Source organism: Macaca fascicularis, chromosome 12, assembly GCF_037993035.2.
Source record: "Macaca fascicularis isolate 582-1 chromosome 12, T2T-MFA8v1.1".
NCBI classification, from domain to species: Eukaryota; Metazoa; Chordata; class Mammalia; order Primates; family Cercopithecidae; genus Macaca; species Macaca fascicularis.
The window spans coordinates 39264237-39287866 of NC_088386.1; the positions used below are offsets into that span (position 1 = coordinate 39264237).

A 23630-nucleotide genomic window follows, 5' to 3' on the forward strand; every position below is an offset into this window, starting at 1 on the left:
TAATAACTTATGGATGGCTACATAGATACACTTTAGACAGAGGTAAGGTTTTCAGCTCTCATGTTGGTCAGGCTTAGAGAGATCGAATGAACGGGGCTGTACTCCAGGAGTCTTTGTTGTGGGCATGCATTGTAATAGTATGGAGCCAGAGTTCTTCTGGTTGTCTACACAGCCTGGATTCAATAAACTGTTATATATGCATATTATGACAATGTGGTCAAGGAAACCAGATTTTTTTACTCTACCTTCAAATGCCTATGGAGTCTAAATCTGGTGCTTATTTTTCTTGTCCCCATTCAATATGTTAACATATTCATAATTTGACACAGGTTATGTTCATTTTATAATTAAAGTTATGAAGTTAGCTGGAAAAGCATTCAGATTATACTGAATAAAAAAAATGTGTGTCTTTTTTCTATATTATACTGCAGCATTCAATGTGAATCTGAAGTCTGGATAATCCCAGACTGCGTCCGTTTGCTAGGGCAGCCATAACACAATACCACGCACCAGGCGGCTTCAACAGCAGCCATTTATGTTCTCATACTTCTGGAGGCTGGAAGTCCAAGGTCAAGATATCAGCAGGTTTGCTTTATTCTGAGGTCTCTCCCCTTGATTTGCGCACGGCCACCTTCTTGCTGTTTTACCCTCACATGGTTTTTCTTCTGTGCTTTCGTGTCCCTGGTGCCTCTCTGCATGTCTAAATTTCCTCTTTTTATAAGGACATCAGTCAGATTGGATTAAAATCCACCCTAATGGCCTTATTTTTAACTTAATGACCTTTTGAAACATCTAATCTCCAAATGCAGTCACATTCTGAGCTAACAGTAGCTAGTGCCTTATCATATAAACTGGGGTGGGGTCGGGTGGGATAACTCGGTCCATATCACACACACAGGGTATATTCACATCCAAGCTGCTGACATGCCCCGTACCAATGATGTATTTATTTGAGCCCCAAACTAAAACCTAAATTAATATCTTTAAGTCTGGAGTATTCTTCCAGTATGATTTTTCAGTCACATCCTCTATGGGAATGAAACAATGATGGCTTTGTAAGGTTTAGGGGAACAAGCAGCAGCATGACTCTTCTCATACCTTCTTGCTAGACTGGAAGGAAGCAGTTCCTGTGTACAGTAAGTGTTACCACAGTGCCCAACCGAGCCCCACCCCGCCTTCAGGGACCCCGGTCTAGAGGCGTAAGTGCCTCCCTCTCCATTACTGCCGCCCTCCATTAGGAGCAGATAATGCGTGAGCTACCACTTTCACAATAAAACATTGCACTTACACCACACCTTTCAACTCAGCATTTCCAAATGCTTGAAAAATCATTATTATTTTTATTATTTATTTGTGGAATCCCAGCAGTCTACTCAGCACTGGGAAGTGCAGTGAAAGCCACAGAGCTATGGTCTCAGTTACGCAGACTTAAACCGACACTCAAGTTTCCTCCGCGATGTGCCAGTAAAAAGTCTGAAGGTGGATGTTTTTGCATGTGCATGCATAGCAAGAAAAAAATAGTGAAAAGGCAATTTAAGTCTGAGTTACCCTGCTACTCATATACCTGAGAAATTGAGGAAAGAGCCATTTGTTAGTATTGTTCCGATAAATGAAGGATCCAACCAAGAACAAAGCAAGAAAGCAAACACAGTTTTAGACCCTAAAGCTCAGAAAATGGAAATGCATTTCCCTAATCAAGGGCATCTACAATAACACTTTTAAAAGGATTATTAAGCAATGCAGGAAGTAGAAATCAATCAGGCTCTGCTTATTGTTCACTGGTCATTATTTCCTGGGTCAAATCTGCTTGACACTCAATTTAATACAGTCTTTCATCAAGTCAAAAGGCCTTAGAAACTTTCACTGGCCACCCACATTTTCAGCAGGGCTGTTGCCTGATCTGAGTCACTTTTGTTTTCCAAGTTTTTATCATCATTGCATATTATGCCTACTTCTATTGAAACAGCTACTGCTTTTGATGATTTCCACAGTGGTGAACATACATTGTTCATCCCTGTAATGCTAGAAGCTGGTCCAGTGCTTGGCACATAGTAGGTGCTCAATAAATATGAGATCTGTGAACAACAAATTTTCACCCTACAAAGGCATTCTCAAAATGAATTTGACACATCCTGCTCTCTCTACAAAGTTACAAGCTAAGACAGATCACAGCAGAGATATTGCAGACATAAATTAAAAACCGAATGAAATAATGATTTAGATTGCCTTAAATCAAAGTGACAAAATGCATTTTTAGAAAGTACATGTTGAAAGTTATCTTGACTAGTCTTGCATTTAGGAAGTTTTCTGGAAGAAGTATAAGTTTAGGGATGTTTTTGTGATGATGGGAGGGAGAAATCATAAATAAGTATGTGTTCTAGAAAATGGAGTGAGACCACAGAGGAATCCTACAGGTATTAATAGAAATAGAGGTCAGGAATGGGACTTTAGAAAAACAGAGGAGGCAAGGAATTGAGAACAGAGGAAAATCAGATTACTGGGAGTGTTCTAATGAATGGCTTTCAAAGAAGATAAAGACCACCACGTATAGAAAGCTACTTTGAAGATATAAAAGGGTTTGTTAGTAACGTGATTGGGCATATACTAGAGTAGATTCCAAAATAAGAGCTGCCACAGTGCAGCCAAACTGAGAAGATATTTCTCTGGTCACCTGTGCTTGGTGCCAGCCACCATCCTCTACTGTTCTTCATTGTCCCCAAAGCTTGAGGCTTAGAAAGGCCTAGACACACACTGTAATCATACGTCTCTTTCAGTTTGCATGGAGAGTGACTCACAAAAGGGCGTTTCCTGTGCTTACACAAAAGTATGCAATATTTGTCTTTCACCATCTCAAACTGGTAATTCATAAAGACTGTATGCTATTCTGTATTGGACAGTGTTGAGGCTTAAATATCCTGAGCCCCTTATAAGAAGGATGCTGCAAACACGAGAATAAGGGGTGTCTTCTAAAAATGAGTGAACTAAGCCACTTAGGAAGTTGCTGGCCTCATCTCGAAACCCACCAAATAATAGCAGTACAACTAGAAACAGAGTTCAAAAGTCAAAAGTGCCTGGCTGCCCTAAAATTTTCTCATTGCATGACTTGGTTCAAGGGGCTTCATTATATTTTGTATTTAGATTTCACATGTTTATATTCCACAGTGCAGTGTCTCTTTAAAAATGTAACTGTTGAGTTTAAAAATCAGGAAGTAGTAAAGTGGCTTCCGGATACATATGGAAGGTTTTTGTTTGGGTGGTGTGTGGGACGGGGTTGGTTTTGTTTTTAGTTGTGTGCAATTTCAGCCCAATCAACACCTAGACCACTCCTTAAAAAAAAAAAAAAAAAAAAAAAGGAAGAAGAAAGGCATTTTTTATGATTCAGTGTGCAGAGAATTTCTTGCAGACATCTGGGAGTTTAACCAGAGACATCCAAGAGGCCAGTAGAGGTGGAGCAGCAAGAGAGAGTAATAGTTGACTTTATCCTCATTTTTAAGAGGGAAATGGTTTATTGGTTTTGGAGGTGAAACACTAGAAAGGAAACTGCTCAATCCTCTCATTTTGAAGATGAGCAAACTTGGGACTTTCCCCAGTCATCTAGCCACTTTGCATGTCCTATAACCCAAATTTACTTTAAATTGTGGAAAGAAAATGGAAATAAACAACCTTGAAGGCATTTGAGCTCCAACTGGCTAATCATTCTAGGTCGTTAAATACAGTTAGAGTTGTTAGATTTTCTGGTTTCCAAGGGGGTAATTCCATCACAGAGATTCCTGTTCTATCAAATTGTCGGTACTTCATTGTCTTAACTCTGCCTGGTGGTCTCTAACTATTGCCTCCGTATAAGAAGGCTTTTCTTTTCCACCAAATGAATGAATTTTCTCATCAATTCCAATCATGCCTCATATATCCCCCTCTCTAGGACTTTGTCCACACTCTTTCCACCAGTTCAGGTTCCTATGTGCGCTCTCTGCCTATCCCAGATTCTACCACTTCTTCAGAGGACCTGGCTCAATATCCTGCTCTTTTAGATCTACTATTCAGAGATCTGGTCCTAACTGCAGAGACTTTTCCCTACTTTAAATTCATAGCCTTTCTTATGAATAGCTGTATAGGTGAATTTGATGCTTACATATAGCATAGTGAATGTAGGGCAAAGGCTGTGCTTATTATTTTTTGATTCTTGCAGAATATCTAGCATGAATAGATACAACTTATTGAATACTAACCATATGTCCCATATCTTGCTGAAAAATTTTAAATACATGTTCTCAATTCAACAACCATGTAAAGTCATTATTATCCTCAATTTATGGAAGCAAAATCTAGCATCCAGAGAGAAGGTGTTATTTTCCTAGATTAACCAACTAAAGGTGATGGGGCCAGTATTTGAAATGCAGGCATGTCTGAATTCAAAGCCCTTGTGGCCAGCTTCTATGCAAAATTGCCTTCCTTCTCACAAGAACTTGCACATAAAAATCACTAAATATTTGTGAATTGGATAGATGAATGAATGAATGATTTGGAACCTGTTCCTTTCACCAATTTGACTTGCAAAAGGGAAAATAGTAAGAAATTCCGAATCTTGGTGCCTCTGGACAGATGTGGTCAGATAGAGAGCACAAGCAAAGCAGAAATGTTCTCACAAGTTAACAGTAAAGTCAATCACTGGACACCTACATGGAGGTAAAATGATTCACAGGGAATGAAGCAAGCCTCGAATCAAATTTGGCCCAAATCCAACAAGCATTTGGAACCTCATAGCATGCATTTGGAATACTACCTTCATCCCTTATTTTTTCTTCACCTTTATTGTCTTAGTCATTTTAAATATATTTTAACTTTTTTATATTGAATGCATTTTTAAAATGTATTATATTCTTTGTGGAAGTATAAATCAGGTTAATACAAAATAAAATAAGATTGATGCTCATATTCACAAAATAAGTTCAGAAATGTTCACTGAAAGGGTAGAAGTAGGTAGCTCACAACCTCACATTTAATTTTAGCCAAGCATAGAACTATAACTGTCAAGTTGTATTTCAGGGAAGGTCTAAAATGTATGGATTTCCAGGCGGTGTTTAAATAATACAGGTTGTCAGTATTAAAATCAGAAGAGTTTAAAGGCCAATGGAAAACATGTGAAATTTTCATAGAATGTAAAAATAAAAAACAAAAACTCACTAAACAGTATACATAGCTCCTGGTTTGAAAATGATTTTATCTTTAAATACCCCATAAGGTTTACAAACTGATATTTTAAAAAAACAGAGATGAGGGTTGACTAAAAGACACGGTTTTCTTGAAGTTTCTTGGTAAATTAATGTCAAGATCATAAGGAAACTCTCCTTCCCCATTTTTGTTTTTGGGTTTTTTTTTTTTGTTTTTTTTTTTTAATTCTGAGCACACCAGATGGCATTTCTCTCTGTTGCCATCACTGACACACAATTATGTTTTCTAATAGAGAGGGAGGCTGGGAGCCACTGATCTACCCCAGTCATGTCGCATGAATATCTCCACTTTCATAAAGAAAGCCTTTGTCAGGGATTTCTCCAGTTGTGGTAAAGGAGCAGTAATGTTGAGGCAACTCTCAGTTCATGAGAACAAACTTAGGTCAATGAACGAGCCACGGGCAGGAGGTCAGTTGGGAGAAGAGAGAGTACTTATTATCAGATCGTCATTGTGCCCTCTGCTCCATCAGTGAGCAGCATTGTCTAAGACAAGTTCTCAAGGACCTCTGAAGAATCTGAGTCAAGCCCTTTCGAGGAATGCTGAAAAGGATGAAGATCTGATTCATTTTAATGGCAGGCATATGTGTGACCAAATAAAGCAGATCCCTGAAAAGTCTTTTTCCAGATGTATATGTAGCATTTGTACTTTATCTGAGTCCATTTTGGAGAGTGAAGGCCCTTCAAAAGTAAAATAATCTGTGTGGATTGAGGGTTTGGTACCCAAGGACCCAGACTTCAATTCCCAGTTACATCCATCAACTCTACCTTCAATTACTGATTTCAACTCTAAGCTAGAAAAATAAAAATTGTCCCAACTTCATTTTTCAGAAAATATGGTAGCAAGTTTAACAAACTTATTTCCCAACTTGTGTTGTAAGACAAGCTACCATATATTTTCAGTCAGAAGCTGACTATAATTTATTCAGAGATTAAAAGAATTCATTTGCATTTCTTCATTTGCTTAGTCTATGAGATTACGAAGAATTTTTCTCTCTGTTTAAGGACATTGACCCCTACCTAATAAGAAAAAGTGTGTGTCTTGGGGAGGACTTGGAGGAATATGTACAATACTTAAGATGGAATTTCTAGAGTCTTTAAAATCTTTAAGTCCATAATCTATAATAATAATATCTAGGAAATTTTCTCAAAAGTTATTTTTAAGAAATTTCTTATCTACATTTTTACTGAAAAATTATTTCTGCAAAAAAAATTGTTTTAAGAAATTTCTCTTTTATCTAAATTTATTTTACAAAAATCTAACCATAACCCTGCCCTCATTCATGTTAATATTTGATCTTGATCTTTTTGTGAAGCATCCAGTCTAGTCTAGCAGGTGAGGGCCTTGCCTACCTTGGTTTAGATGTGCATGAATGCTAAGTTCCCCCTTCAAACAGTCACGGTCCTTTTCTCATCAGAGATAGCCTGGGGCAGCAGCAAAGGGTGAATGAATGAGATCCATCATGAAATGTCCAGTGTCAATGTGCTCTCCCAATTTACTTACTGACCTTCAGCTTGCAGCCACACTTCTGACCCTCATGAGATGGAGCCTAAGGGGGGAAATGGCACTGAGGACCAATTCCTGTGTCCTGTTGGTCTGTGGTCTCAATTAAGTACTAATTAATTACCACTGGCATCTTTGGCATCGCTTGTCAAATTGCATTTAGGAGTATATTTTCACTGTTTAAACATCGGTAGTACAAAACCCACAGCTAAAAATCCCATGTTTTCATAAATCTCCCTGTTTTTCCCTCGTAAAAATTGTGTTTTAAAAATTCAACAAATACATCTATAGCCACTGCAGGTAGCTTTCAAATACAAGAGACAGGAATTGGTATTGTCAATTTTGATTAATTGTATTTCATTAATAAACATCCTGATATTCTGTCTCCACCTGCAGTTGCTGATGTTGCCTGGAATCAATTAACTCATATAATTTGATTTATTTTACAAAGACATTTTGGGATGTGCTGTGCTGATGATAAAGGTCCTATTTTAACAGTTCTTGATTGCAAGTTAGATTGTACCTGAATGGATTTCTGTTTCTACGTGGATATGTATACAAGAGTGTGTGATTTGCAAGTGAGTAGGAAGAAAATACTCCTTGAAGCAGTCTTGAATTAAAGAATTCATTTTAAACATGGTGGGGGGTATTCCTCCTGAATATTCGGACTTTATCTGATGACACCTTAGAAATACAGATCCTGAAATGTCGTGTCCTCTCTCTTAATCAAGACCTTTTATTTAGCAGATTAGCAAATATTCCTTCAAATTAAAAAACAAAATAATAGTACTAAGCACCAAAGTTAAAACACCTACTAGAACTAAGATTTTAGAGACAGATATTAGATTCAGCTTCATGTATAATTTGCTTTGCTTAAAACGTAATTTCTTTTTCTCTCCTAAGTATTTATAAGCCATGGTTTCTGGATCAATCTATTTGATCCCATTATTTACTATGTGAAAAACTATCTTAGGCTTCCATAGGTATCTAAGAAATGCTAAGTTTAGTGCAAGTGTCAAAAGCCCAACTCAAACAGTTTAGACAAAAAAGAGAATTTGCTGGATCACATAACTGAAAATTCCATAATCAGATGTGACTTTGGGCATGACTAGATTCAATTGCCAAAGGGTATTGCATGGAATTTGTTTCTTTCCATTTCTAAACTCTGCTTGCCTCTGGGTTAGCTTTGACTTAAAAATCTTTCTCCCTGGTAGCAAGATGGCAACACCAGAATTGTATCATATATCAGCTTAGCATACTCAGGGGCAAGTAAGCTTCTCTTTCGCTGTGGGAAAAGAAAATTCTCAAAACATTATTCTCCTTGTCCTGGATTTGGTCCCTTGTTTATTACTTGTTTGCTCCTGATCCAGTCTCTATGGCAGAGGACTGCATGGCTCTCATTAGTCAGGCTTGAGACACAGGCCCACTCAACCACACAGACTAGAAGTGAGGAAGAAGCAGTTTTCCCCAAAGATGGTCTTACCAAAAAGAAGAAGAAATAATGACTAGAAGGCTGAAAAAAAAAAATCCACTTATCCACAATAGTAAAGTATAACTACAATCTTTTTTGTCCAACAAAACTATCCCGTCTCTGATTGCAATAATATTTCAATCAATAGATGTAAATGAAGGCTAACTCACATTAAGGAGCACTGGTGCCTATAATTAGAAAAGGTTGCCTATCCCTCATTCTCATTTGCTACTAAATTGACAAGGCCTATGAAGAATATCAAAGTAATATCCATCCATCTGTGCATTTCTTCATCCAGGTAACACTCATGAGCACATGTGATGAGACAGGCACTAAATTAGGCACTGGGACTACGAGAATAAGTAAGTCACATCCTTAAAGAACCTATATGTGTCAGGCATAGTGACTCACACCTGTAATCCCAGCACTTTGAGAGGCCGAGGTGGGAGGATCACCTGAGGTCAGGAGTTTGAGGCCAGCCTGACCAACATGGTGAAACCCTGTCTCTACTAACTACAAAAAATTAGCCAGGCATGGTGGTGCATGCCTATAACCTCAGCTACTTGGGAGGCTGAGGCAGGAGACTCGTTTGAACCCAGAGGTAGAGGTTGCAGTGAGCGGAGACTGTGCCACTGCACTCCAGCCTGGGCAACAGGAGCAAAACTGCATCAAAAAAAAAAAAAACAAAAAGAAAACAACAAAAAAAAAAACCCTATATGTGGAGACAGTATAGTGATAGGAGATAGGCTTTGGAATTAAATAGAGTAGGGTTCCAATCCCAGCTTTTTTACTTAGACAAAGTGTAGAGTGTAGTTATAGACAAAGTGTAGAATGTAGACAAATTTCTCATTTCTTCTAAGCTTCAGTTTTCATATCTACAAATTATTGTAAGAATTAAATGGGTAATATATATTAGGTTTCCAGCATAGAGCCAAGCACATAAGTTTTCAAAAATTAACAGTTACTACTGTGTATGTCAAATGAGATAATGCAAGCAAATTGCTTTACACAATGCCTAGCACATAGTAAGCCCTCAGGAAATGATAGCTGGCAGCTATTGTCATATGAAATAGAATGAAGGACTAGATCTAAAAGAAAGCAACATTTCAAAACCCAACCAACATCTATCATGATAAATTTGGAAAAGGCCTTGAGAGTTCACCCAGATCTATCCGTACCCTCAGAGAAAACACTTCAGTAATTTTAGACATAATAGAATATTCTTCTCTCCAAAGAAAGTGTTTGCAAAGCAACTCTCTTCCTTTTGTGTTCATATTTCATCAGTTTACATAATATTTAATTAAATTACATAATTACAATAATAAGTACAACTGGCATAAACTTGTTTGGGACTCTCTCCTGGGACTTCCCTCTAGTGGGAACAGATGTGTGCAGTTGAGAGTCATTAACTAGCCGGGAACATTGAATATGTTGTGGGCATTGGTCAGTATGTTTTACGGGGGAGATAGAGAGCTGATTAAGTGGGAGTCAGCCAAGAGAGCTTCTACTGCATTGCAGCAATCTCCCACATTCTCTTCATTTACATAAATGCTCCTGGTTCTCAAAACTCTCTTACGTTTGACCTATTTATGCATTTTCTAAACATCCTTCAGTAGCTGAAATGCAGAAAAGTTTATTACTAGAATTTTAAACATGACTTATAGAATCGTTTTGTTATTCTATAGTCATAACCATGTATTGGGCAGAGAAAGCAATGTAAACAGAAAATGTAGAACATGAGGATGAATGCTGAGCACTGCCCTTTGTACATTTCTTCTGCCAGTCTTAAACAATCGGTTATAAATTCATTCCTAAGAAGAAAATGATAGAAATGTGTCTGGCACATGAAAATGATACTATCGAGTAGAATGAAAAAGATTCAAACATGCTTATTTAATGTCCTCTGGCTTTCTGACTGGCCAAATGCATGAAAATAAGAAACAATTCTTCCCATTCCTAATGGTAATCTATAAAAACTCTTGAAACCTGTTTGTTTGCTTGCTTATTTATTTATTTATTTAGTTAGTTATTTAGTTATTGAGATGGAGTTTTCACTCTTGTTGCCCAGGCTGGAGTGCAATGGCACAATCTCGGCTCACCCTCCGCCTCCTGGGTACAAGCGATTCTCCTGCCTCAGCCTCCTGAGTAGCTGGAATTACAGGCATGCACCACCAAACCTGGCTAAATTTTTGTATTTTTAGTAGAGATGGAGTTTCATATCGGTCGAGTTGGTCTCGAACTCCTGACCTCAGGTGATCCGCCCATCTTGGCCTCCCAAAGTTGAAACCTGTTTGTTTGCTGCATTGCAATCCTCAGAATCAGAGCACCACAAACATGAGAAGCATTGGCAGCATATATATATTTTTTAACTTGGGGTTTGGTGGGGGATTCATGATGCCATGTTCAGTTTTAAGTAATAGTCACTAGCAGATGAAATTTAATGAAGTTCTTATTTACAAGCAGGTACTTCTGCTGAGACAAGCCTTAGAAATAGCTCAATCTGTGCCTCAGGAAGTTAAAATTTTTTATCAGAGTAGCAAGTAAGTTATCATATAGAACTGGTCAAATCAAGAAGGAATATGCCTTTCACTAGTAGTCTGTGGAGTCATTTAGTGTTCTAACCAATAAAGGCATATTTCAATCCTCGACTGTGGATTTGAACATTTGGATTTTTCCCAAGTAATCACTGGCCATCCCAGCAGATACCAATATTGTATAGGATGGTTGACTGGTTAAAACTGACTTGAGTCAGATCAATTCCTTTGACTCAAACAACTTCTGGGCCTCTCTTTGAACATCATGGAGTCTAACTGATAATCATTATTTGCGTGAGATAGGCTCTCTATAGTCACTATAATGTCAAGTATTTTTGGTGTAAATAACAATTTAAAGTTTAATAATTACTTTTGGTGAGAAAAAGATTTGGGAGCAAAAGCATCATTTTTACTTTGTTTCTATTTCTTTTCTTTTTTTTTTAATTATACTTTAAGTTCTAGGGTACATGTGCATAACGTGCAGGTTTGTTACATATGTATACTTGTGCCATGTTGGTGTGCTGCACCCATCAACTCGTCATTTACATCAGGTATAACTCCCAATGCAATCCCTCCCCCATCCCCGTGATAGGCCCCCGTGTGTGATGTTCCCCTTCCCGAGTCCAAGTGATCTCACTGAGCTCCAAAATGCAAATCACACGCTCTGCTTTGTAAAGAACTTACATTCACCAGCAATTACACAGACTGAAATGTCCTTAATGCCAAGTTTAAGTGCCAACAAAAGGCATTCTGATTGGTCCCATTCCTTGGTTCAAGCCTCCGCCCATGATTCAAACAGCCATAACGAACACATGGTCAGGTCTACTCATTGGGAGAAAAAGAAGTATTCTGGTGAATGATCATGGAGAATTTTGAATGAAGGTCACTGGAAAGAGAGGCTGGAACCAGGTTATCAAAGGAATAATGTGTCCTATTACGGAGCTGAGATTTTACCTTATGGACAATAGAACCAACTGCTGATTTTTAAGCAGAGATTGACCCAGTGATGAGGCTAAGAGAGCCCATCTGCATGCACACTCGATCTTGGAAGGCTCTGTGACCTGTGTTTGGGGGCAAACAGTGATCACAGGTGAAGTATACTTGCGAGAGCAGAAAAAGCAGCCTTGGGAGAAGGAGGTGGCAAAAATGACACGAGGGAATCAAGCTCCCTAGCAATCCTGCTGGGGTTCAAAGCTAGATTCTGGTCCTCATGGGAAATGAAAAGTAAAACCAAGAATCAATACCACAGGCAGAAAGACCATTTGGAAAAACTGGCCACATACAGCTCAGTCCTGCTGCATCCTGGAATCAGTGAGCTGGCAAGGACCATAGGCCCTTATAAGAAACGTGGGTACAGCTGAAGCAGGCAAGAAATAGCACCCAGAGTCCTTGGGAATTCTGCATCATTATTCCTCTTAAAATAAAATTTGTTCAAAGCGCCAACTCTTATAAAATTAGAACCCCAGTATCTTTCAGGTTATCACACAGGGTTGATATTTTCTTTGGGTATTTCTGGTCTGATTTCCTGCTACCCCTGAACCCACAACTCACTCATGCCTTCCGACTGAACGATGTTCTCTTAACTTGACGATTCCTTTTCATTGTTTTCCAATGCTCACTCTAGGCCATAGCATTCAGCTGACTTTTACTGAAGATTGACAGGCGATAGAGAGAACACATCACACCCAGCCTAGCTGATAATTTAAAATGTAAACTATACAAACAAATAATCGGTGCCCCTATTACTAAAATGCACCTTGATCATTCTCCCCACACCCCCAACTAAGGAATTTTCATAGATTGTCATTTCCATTTGGTCTCCAACTTCCCACCATGTCATTCTCCCCCAACATTCTACTTTCATAATCTCTCTTTTTGTACACAACTCTCATAAGTCCATTTTTGTGTTTTATGCAGAGAATTTGGTTCTCTTTTTTTCTGGCTGTGTTTGAAAGATTATGTTTCTACAACCAAAGTGGTCCATCAAAATGTTTTGCTAAGCAAAACAGAAAAAAAAAATGATTCTCTCCCCTAGGAGGAATTTTGCTGTCAACTATTAAAATAGCATTTTCCCTCATATATGTTTATCTACAAGATGAGCATAATTATATCTCTTATTAGCTTAGGCAAGGATAGATCTAAACCAATCTGCAGAGAGTCTACTGGGCTGTATGTATATGTCCTGACTCGTGGCTACCACTGTCTGTCTGCGTATTAGGAACAACAGATATGTCAGAATCTACCTCTTGACTTTCTGTGACAGGTAGAAACGTAATGTCTCCAGCAAGGCGATTCCCTTGAGCCATTACACATGCAAAATATTTCCTCAATTGAAAAATGCTACTGGAAATTTTCACAGAGAACTCTAGGAAAGAAATTCCTGAAATTGCAGTGTAAAAACTTGTAAAAGAGCTCTGCAATAAGAAGCAATATTCTCACCAGGCTGTTGATACCGTTTGAGAAATTTACATCAAAACAGTGTCAGTGGTGGTGATAACAAGCACAGTGTCAACGAGATCTGCTAGGTCTGTCAGTTGATGTAGTCCCAGGTACAGCAGGGGCAGTTTGCTGTCTTATTGCAGAATAAATGTGGGCCCCAAAACTGTCAGTAGCGCAGAGCTATTTAGTGCCTTAAAAGACAATGAAATTCTCTGAGGAAATGAGAAACACAGGATCTACTCAGCTTCCAGTTTGAGGGCCATATTTATGTGTTTGAGCATTGATTTACACTGCTTTTTGTTTGCAAATGCTAATACCATCCCATCCATTTTTTTCCAGAAATACTGAAGCTATGATAAATTGGAAGAAAAAAAAAAAAACACACAAAAAAGGCGAGGATTTAGCAGCTATATTCAATGTACTGTATTGCTATAAAACTACTTCACATCCTGTCACTCATCTCCCTCCCTCCATTCTTGTCCCACCCAAAATCGCTGAACCAAACAATGACAAAAATATAAAAGGACCAAAGCAACTCACCAGCATTGCCCAGTAGTGGTCCCTTGGCAAACGCGGTGAAAACATCACCTTGGCAGATGACAGACACTTGGGCCTTGGCTAGGGCATTAGTGAACAATGTTATTAAGGACTAATTAGATGGCTTTTGTTGAAATATTTCCAAAGATATGAGCAAAATAAAGCTGACCTAAAGAAAATATTTTAAAACCTCCCACTGAGCATGCTCAGAGAAAGCATTTTGACTTCTTTTATTTTTAAAATGCTCAACCATTTTCTTCAAAAACTTGGCTTGATCTTCCTGATTCAGTGATAACTGAAGTCATGCCAACTTTGATGTTTTTAGCTTCAGCTGTTTTAGAGCTATATGTGATCCCCCCAAAAAGGTTGGAATGAATTTTTTTCTGAGTGAAGAAGGAAGCATATGTTTTAACCCTCATGTGCCTTTTTTGAAAAGGATGAATTAACATCCTATAATATTTTATCTTTGAGCTTAAAATAAAAAAGTTTAGTTTGAAAGTCAAAGAGACATTTTTCAGAAATTGAAATGGAGACCTGGGCCTTCAGGAATTAAGACTATGGATTGTATCTGCTTTACCAAATACATTTGGAGACTTGCATGTCTGCTGCTATTGTTTTAAAATGGCAGCAGAGACAAGGCAGCCTGGAGACTAGAGCAAGATGGACCACACACAAACCGAATGTCGGGGCATCAAAAAGACATAAAACTAATATGCAGAAATGCTGGATCATCTTGAATACATTTTTTCCCAACCAGATATATGACATGAAGAATGAGAAATAAAAATGAACTTAGAAAGCTTTAATCCACCTGATGATCTTATTTTCCCTTCTAATTTATAGAAAAAGGAAGGGAAGAAAAAACAATGAGCAGCTAGAAACTGAGTGGTACCAAATATAACTGATCCCATTAAAGCAGCAGCTACATAGTGGAGACAGTTATCAGGGAGACTTCTGAGAGCCAGGTCTATATTCTTTTTTATTATTGACCATGCCCATGATTTGTCAGATTTCCCTTGGGACCAAGTGGTCTTTGGATCTCCTTAGGACACACCAGAGGCAATAAAAAAAGGAAATCACATTAATTACGGCAGATCTGATCATGAGCTAGGAAGGCAGACAACAATTCTAGTAACGCAGAGAGCTATGTCAAATTGCTCCATGGTTGGTGCAAACTTGACACGAGAAGTGGCTTCTTAGGGTGAGACATTTCCTACGTGACTGCAGATGGAAACATAGGATATTGGTGCTTCCAGATCAGACATAGATCATTTTTGTAGAAGACTGTGCAATGCCAAGTCTAGAAGTCTAATATCAAGTTAAATTTCTCTAAGTCAGAACTCCTACTATATTCTGGTACGTACCCAAAACACTGGAAAACCAACAAAAGGAAAGAATTGGTAAAGAAATGACAAATGTCTCCGTCTTATGTCAGAAGAACTTTGGGCAGAAAAATTGAAACCAGAATGAAAGAAAGGTTTAAAAGGAAATTGAGTCTGTGTTTACAAAAGGATTCCAATTCTGGGTGAACTGTCCAACTCAACCAGTTGCTTCGGAGAAACATGATTAAAGTGATGACTGAGGTGTTTTGCATCCTAGCCTCAGTTTCCTTTATTCCCCCTCACAGTCCAGTGACAGCCAATCAGAAAGGAACCTGGCCTGGAGGCTTGTCAGTGATCATAATTGAAAACATCTGTCCATGCAGCAAGTGTGGGAAGCCCATGCAGCTCCCCGACAGAGCGAGTTCTCACACAGCAAAGCCATAACCACGACTGCTCATATTCTCCTTCACAGACTTTTCTCACTGCCAGCTGTCTTTATTCTCCTGCCAGGAAAGCAAGGGGCCTGGGGCTCTGACCCAGGCTGGGGTTAAGTGAGCTGGGACCAGGGGAAGAAAGGGGACAGGCTGGCTCCCAGCTCTGAGACAAGGGATATCTTACCGGGAACTAAAGAGAGTGGTGACTGAGGAAAAAGAATAGCAGACAGAGAAACCAAACAGGAGGACAGATAGGCAGCAGGAGAAGAAGTGTTCAGATTTTAAACGCAGGTGAGCCGGGTTTAAATCTTGGCACAACATTTTCAGTATGTCGCTGGGCAACCTCCCCGAGCCTCAGTTAGAATGGGAAGAATAATAGTACCTGTCTCACAATGTTTTCGAGGCACTTCAGTGGAACAAGGCAAGGACTGAACACACATTAGCTCCTTAAGAAGGGGACTTCCGAGACAGTCCTTGAGGTGTAGAAGTAGAAGACCTCTACTGAGGGGCATGCTACCTCAGTCATGAGTAGGGAAGGCCCTACTAATGGTGTCCTATTGACTTGGTCAGTCTCCATGTGGTTCATGCAGATGTTCTTTCCCTGCCCGTGTTAAGCTGCTTTATCAACCTGTGCCGCTTAGTTTCTTGAGATCTCAGTACTGACTCCTGGGGCCTCTCTCTGCCATGAGCCCCATGTTCGGGGACAGCACTAGTTCTGCCTGGTCTGTCTGCCCTTGCTCCTCACGTGCCAGTGCCTCGTTCCTCCCATTTCAGCAGTTTGCCAGATCTTTCAGGTTGGTATAAAACGTATCAAGGGGATATCTGGTTAGAAGAATGCCAGCAAAACATTATTTCAGCCAACTGAGGAGAAACTTCCAGATTGTAGGTCAGAGAGAATTCAAAACACGGAAAGTTGGAGTAAGGGGAAGAAAGAAAATAAAGTCCTTAGTAGGAAGGTTTGGATGTTCTCTCTGCCTCCCAGAAGAAAAAAAAAAAAAAAATTATTAAGAATGTAATGAACCAATAGATTTACAAAGGAAATACAAACAAAATGCCATAAAGGACAATATTTTAAAATATCAAATCATCCAGATCATTTCATTGTTTAAGATACCCTGTGTACATAAATTAATCACCTTTAGAAACTGTATTAACAGTCACATCACAATTGTATTTATAGCTAACTCACAGTTATTTGATGTATGATGTTCACTTGGAAGCTGGAAAGAATAAATCCAGCTTGCAAAGAAGCAGAACTTACTTTTAGGGTGGGGCTTAGGTCCTGAGAAAATCTAGCTCAGCACATGGGTGGCAAGGAATAACACAAAAGGAGAGACTTGGGGAGGCCAACTTTGTATCATTAGTTAAGAACAGTTCTGCATTGTATATGTATCCAACATAAACACTTGGCTAAGGATGTTATTCTACTGACAGTGTTTGGTTTTCCTTATGGTCATCAGCTGGGTGACTACCGCTACTTGGCTGAGAAGCACTTCATCCATAAAGAAAAGCACCATAAGTAATAATGAGTGCGAGTTTGTGTTAGTTGCAGAGCAAGAATTCAGATTTAACAAGCGATTTTTTTTTTATCCAATTGAAATGAATCAAACTGTTTAACCTAATTGAGCTTCTACAAATCAGGAGTGTTGTCATATTAGTAATCCCCTAGATAAGGCACTGCAAAGAGGCGCCTCACAAGAGTGCGAATGTATAAACACAAAATACAGGGAATCTACTGAAGCTCCTTTATTCAGCATCCTTGTACATCTTCCCTCTCTTTATAATCACTATTGAGATAAAATTATCACTGAACAACTGACATTAGTAGATCCTTTTAATCGTTGAGAGGCTATTATAGTTTTCCTATGATTCTGTCTTCAATATCCACCTCCAACCATGGGAAGGCCTGATCTTTTCATGCCTATAAAGTCAACAAAATATGGGGAGGGAGAAAATGTACATCCATTGGGAACTGGGCTTTAAAAATATGTATTATGAATATTGTAATGTTGTTGTTTTAAAAATGAAGTGAATCTATATGTGCTCATCTGAAGGGATCACCAAGACATATCCCATTTATATAGATTTCTCTAAAATCTGCTTCAAATATTTATCTTTGTAAATTACTTCTAATATATTCCTATAGTCACTGTTTGTCTACTTTGATACCTCTATTCCTTTAAATTTTCCCTTCTTTCTATACTCATTTAAGGGTGGTTCAAAACCCCCAGCAGCTTGCCTCTCAAGTTCGCAGATTCCTTCTTATCCAGGAATACCTTTTGTTGCTTCCATAGATGTATCTGGTTACCTTTTGAAATTACTTTTCTGCTGAGTGGCACATTCCTGGCACACATGCCTCTATTCCCCATTCCCGAACCCCATGTTGACATAACTGAATGATCATATCACCCTTTTACACTGTGGCTTCACCTTCAGGGTCCTTTCTCACAGAGCAGGCAGCCACCATCAGCCAGGTGAAGCAAATGTGTGTGCCATCCTTCTGCTAGAGCAGGTCTCTTTGTCCAATGCCATCATTCTTTTATAAGTGTAAGAAAACAAAAACTCAGACTGTAGACACACCCTTATGCTTCCAAGAGATGGAGACTCATGTCTGTTTCCTTAAAAATCTTCTGTTTCTGCCTATTTCACTCATCACTTTGACAAATAAATGTAAAGATACATATAAACATCCTATAATGTATAAGTGTGTCTTTAAAATATACCTATATATGCAAGAGATTACTACAAACTTTTTACATTTTAGGGTTCACTTACTTTGCAATTGATTGCTGTGCTTGCAATGTGTTTCTGAGCTTGTCAACTTTCCTCGCAAAGTATTTCAAGTTACAGGATGGAAAAGGTGTTTAAAATTGTTAATAGGATTTGCAGCACAAGGAAATTAGAAATCCTTCTGCCCAACTGTCTGATATTCAAAATGAGGAAACTGAGGCTGAGCAAGGCTGAGTGCCCAAAGCCCTACAGGTAGTAAGAAGCGAAGCCAGGAGAGAAAATCAGGCTTTCTATTTCCTTGTTCAAGTTGATCTTTCACTCCACTAATTAAAACTGGTGTGCAGTAACGAGGCTAAAGCTGCTTCATCAAATCAACTTTTTTCTCTAACTTCCTATGGTATTGTGGGTCAGTTGGCCTCACGAATTTCCACACAATTCTATAAGTCAGTGAAGTAGATTATTTAGACATTCTCTTCTGTATATATTCTTATTTGGATTATGTAGAAATTACCCGTCAAAAAACAAGACTTTTCAACACGAACCTCATGACTTCCACATTCTATTTTTGATACCTTAACCTAAAGTAATTTCACACTCTCATAAAACCTTTGAAAATGGAGCATCCACGATGATATTTTGCACTTACCAAATTCCTTTTTCAAAAAAAAACCCTCTAAATGTTACATTATATTGTTGTATTTGCAAATTATATCCTCCAGTCATCCTCCGTAATTTTTTTTTCAAAAAAAGTAAAACACAGAAGATTGGAAGAACACAGGGAGAAATGACACAAGAAAAGCCTCAACATCTAACAAACATGAATGTCTGTTGACAGCGTTGTTCTGACTGCAGACAGAAAAATACTGGGGAGTACCTCACTTCTGTTTCCTTTTGGGTGAGACAATCCCTTTTGGGTGAGAAAAAGCTTAATCTGTCAGTCAAACGGAAAACAAAAACTATTTGTAATAAGAAGTTACAGAATGCCCAAACTTTCTACCATAAATGAAACAGGAGTAAAGCTGAAGGTAACATATCACCTAAATGCAAAGATTTTGCAATCTAATTGAGAGTAAAACATATGTGCATGAAATAACTTAGAGATAAAAATAAAACACGTCAACAACAATGTAATACAATCTGAATGTTTAAATGCCAAGAAAGCAAATAAGCAAATGATCAGAATATGATTCTGAAAGGCTTCCTGGTAGAGACATGCTTAAATATGGTTTTAGGTGTCATGATTGGCATAGATGTGGCAATAAAAATAGTAGTAATATAAGTGCAAAACAACTCAAATGTGTGTGGCCCTAAGGATACATGAGCAGGTAAATTGACCGCTAAGCCCTGAATGGATGCTATTTGTTATCTGCTTTATCAGTTTTTAACTTTTTTTGTTAATAGATTTTTCAAAGCAGATTTAGGTTTAAAAAACTGATCAGAATCACTCACCAGGGCCTGTCAGGGGGTAGGGGAAAGGGGAGGGAGAACATTAGGACAAATAATTAATGCATGCGGGGCTTCAAACTTAGATGATGGGTTGACGGGTGCAGCAAACCACCATGGCATTTGTATACCTATGTAACAAACCTGCACGCTCAGCACATGTATTCATGTATCCCAGAACTTAAAAATTAAAAAAAAGATCAGAGACTTCCCATATATCTCCTCTCCACCCACCACATACACACAATTTCCCCTATCATTCAAATCTTGTGTTAGTGTGGTATATTTGTTGTAACTTATGAGCCAATATTGAGACGTTAACTAAAGTCTATAGTTTACATAAGGCTTCCCTCTTTGCACTGTACATTCTGTGGGTTTTGACCAATGTATAATGACATGTAGCCACCATTATAGTGCCAGAGAATAGTTTTACTACCCCAAAAATCTCCTGTGTTCCACCTTTTCATTCCTCCCTCCCTCCCCAAAACCTCTGCAACCACTGTTCTTTTTGTCTCCAAAGTTTTGCCTTTTCCAGGATGTCAGGTGCGTGGAATCATACAGTATACAGCGTTTTTAGATTGGCCTCTTTCACCTGGCAATATGCATTTAAGATTCTTCCTTTTTCTTTTATGGTTTGATAGCTTATTTGTTTTTATTGCTAAACTATATTCCATTGTATGGATATACCACACCTGTTTATCCATTCATTTATCAGAGGACATCCAGAATCTTTTTTAACTTAAAAACAAAAATTTTTCAACTTGTTTTAAGTTTTTAACCAACATATATCTCAGGTAGGAAATATGGTTCTCAGAACACATATACTTTTTACCTTGAAACTTCCTTGTCTGAGAGTATACATTGTGATTTTTTGCAACACAGTAGTAAACTATCATTTCTGTTCTTAAGCTTGAATCAAAGGCCACTTCACCTTCTTGCTTCTGTTCTTTGGTGACATGAGAGCAATTAATTTTAGGATATAGAAAGATGAGAATTGCAAAATTAAGTTGTGAATTTTCAAATGAATGTGTTTACTATCAAACATTTACTAGAGGTCATGTCTTTCTTTTATCGGCAACTACAACACCATGTTGTCTTCACAGTGAATCAGAATATAATTCCAAATTTGAAATTATGCCTTTTTCTCTCTTCTTTGGTTACACTGTTAATTATGTCCAAAAAGCAATGCTATGACCTTTTCAAAAGTGACATCCTAAGCTGTTGTTGATTCTCTAAGTGGAAACAAATGTCACCTGGCCCACCTGTGTCTTTGTTTTTAACATCAAATAACATTGATAACTAAATCACTCTAATATAGGGGAGGAAAAAAAGCTGCCCTGCCATTTGAAGGGAATTTGCAATGAAATTCATCTACTTGGCCCCCTGATTATGTATACATACTGGTTTTAAGACAGCACACAGGAGGCTTTGCCAAGAGAATTTTAAAGTTCAAGCAGAAAAAATAATCACAATATCTTTCAGTCATTTGCTGTGTGTATTTGTTTCCTTAAAATGCACAGCTAAATGCTCCCTACACACAGATATCACTTGGTAGGTGGAGTATATCTTATTACTGAGTTATTTTCCAGTACATTTGGCATAGTTAAGGTAAAGTGTATTAACTTTCTCTCAAAATAAAGATGAAAACAGAGTTGTAGCGGCTGTGAATGCTTCAGCCATTGTCAGGAAGTTAAAAACTGACGGGAGGCCCAAATAATCAACTCAGCCTGCTGCATATACCATAGTTTTCCCCTGGGATATCTGGTCTAATCCAACAATGTATCTGACTGGCATGAATGTAGAATTACTTTCAATAAAGATTTTATTTCAAGCTTGGATGATTTCCCCCAAAACATCTTGTCACTGAGGAAAAGTATATCATAGAATATCTGATTTTTTTTTCCCCCTACAAGTCAGCTTTTGAGAGGGGGAAAAAAAATACACATTACAACTCAAGTACTCAACTCAGGTCAATTCACTGTAAAAAATCGCATTTTAACATATCTACACTGATTAAAGATTTGCTGTGTTAAAGAAATCAGGGAGCTGTCAAAGAGAGCTTACCCTAAAGTCTGGAAATGTAAAAAATAAGTACCACACTTGCTCCACTCCAGTGTGCATTCTCCCTGCAGTGGCCTCCAATCGAAGGGCAGGCAGGACAGATGAGTCCACCAGCTAACACCCTGCTCCGAGAATATTTGTCTTTTTGCAAGTAAGGAACATTTAAAGGTCACATCTTCCAATAAGTATGAAATTGTTTCCAGGCTATATGAGAAATATGAATGGCCTGGTCATGATCACACGAAAATGATCTTCATTTCTCTGTGCATCCTTCTCTCCCTCTTTATTCCATTCTCTTCCTTCATGATGCCACATTAAGTCAGCATGTTCAAGATAGGGGAACAGTAGGTAACAGTTCATTACTCTATTTTGAATTCCCTTAAACGTTTCATTTAGTACTTGCGTACGTTATTTCAGCCTTGGTGTCACATTGTTTAATTTATGCTTGGTTCATATAATCTTAAAAATAGCTTGTGTTACCTACAGAGTTTCATCCCGTACTAAAAGCACACAAATCATATGATTTAGCACTAATGGGATAGGAGTAATTATTTTAACATTTAATAATCATAACACATTATATTTATACAATGTTTTAAATTCAAAATCCCTTTTATCTCTATTATTATATTTTATGATTAACATGCAATGTTACAATAAGTATGTACACGAAAGAGCACTCAGCATGGATAATAGTAGATAAAACTCTAGAGAGGCATGGAAAGGGCTAGAGTTGAGTCCCTGTTCTTTGACTTTATTAGCACTGTGTAACCTTTGGACAGATCATTAACCAAGAAGTCCCTAACCCTGGCTGCACACCAGGCTCATCTGCGAAGCTTTTTAGAAACTCTGAGTCCTGGGTCTCAACCCTGAACTACCAAATCAGAATCTCTGTGCAATTCCTTTCCTTTATTAAAAGCCTGAGCCAGAGTGGAAAACCAGTGAGTTCTAATCTCCCTTTCCTTGTTTATAAAACAACAATTGACAGAAGAAAATGTAATCACATATAATAAAAATTAATGTTTCTGGCTGGGCGTGGTGGCTCACACCTATAATCCCAGCACTTTGGGAGGCCGAGGTGGGTGGATCACCTGAGGTCAGGAGTTCGAGACCAGCCTGGCCAACATGGTGAAACCCTGTCTCTACTAAAAATACAAAAAAGTACTGGGGAGAACTGATTGAACTGGGGAGGCGAAGGTTGCAGTGAGCCGGGACAGTGCCATTGCACTCCAGCATAGGAAACAAGAATGTAAATCAGTCTCAAGAAAAAAGAAATGTTTCTATAGTTTGCAAAGGGTTTTCACATACATTTTAAAATTTAATCTTCAAAACAACCCACGAGATCAGTTTTGCCATTAACTTCACTTTCTAAATGAAGAATCTGAGGCTCAGAGAACTGCTAGGGCCCATCTAAGATCACACAGTCAGTACCTATAGAACTAGCACTTAAGATTTTGAGCTTCCAGATCAAGAGCAATGGTTCTTTCCTCCAGGCAGAAGAGCATCACATGCAGAGCTTTTAAAATGTACCCAGGCCTAACTGCAAACCATTTGGATGGGTCCCAGTGGTTAACATGGTTTTGAATCCTCCACAGATGATATTAATATGCACGCTGGATAGAGAATTTCTGCCCTAAAATGATCAGAACAAGTTTGGAAAATATAAAGTACTATACAGATATAGTGTGATGATTTTATCACGGTTTTGCTGATAATTAAGCACGAATTCAAAGGGGAGGGAAATGATGCGTAGACACAAAGCTGTTCAGATCTAGGCTCCACATTCGATTTCAGGTCTTCTCTTTCATGAACCAGCTCTATTTCTATTGGAACTTCTCTGACTCCCCAGAGCTCACAGCTGCTGTCACAGGTTGGATTTAACATAGCACGAGTTACCTACTAACACCAACAGAAGTAAAGATGGAGCAGC

At 38.3% G+C, this 23630-nt stretch overlaps 2 protein-coding genes across 15 annotated transcripts in view; one reads left to right on the forward strand and one right to left on the reverse strand.

Moving 5' to 3' along the window:
• ARHGAP15 (Rho GTPase activating protein 15) overlaps positions 1-23630 on the forward strand; it is a 629485-nt gene that overhangs the window by 588349 nt on the left and 17506 nt on the right. Inside the window, exon 14 of one of the 5 annotated variants that reach the window (XM_005573075.5) lies at positions 1-23630. This exon is cut by the window's left edge and continues 21627 nt beyond it; it is cut by the window's right edge and continues 12319 nt beyond it. The exons of the other annotated variants lie outside the window; for them this stretch is intronic. The gene's annotated coding sequence lies outside the window, so the exon portion shown is untranslated. 5 annotated transcript variants of the gene reach the window in all.
• The window catches only part of LOC135966678 (uncharacterized), a 267601-nt gene that overhangs the window by 97496 nt on the left and 146475 nt on the right, over positions 1-23630 (reverse strand). Inside the window, exon 1 of one of the 10 annotated variants that reach the window (XM_074008987.1) lies at positions 13714-13905. The exons of the other annotated variants lie outside the window; for them this stretch is intronic. Within the exon in view, the coding sequence (XP_073865088.1) occupies positions 13714-13758 (45 nt within the window). The 5' untranslated portion in view covers positions 13759-13905. Of the gene's footprint in view, positions 1-13713; positions 13906-23630 lie in introns of those variants that run through there. 10 annotated transcript variants of the gene reach the window in all.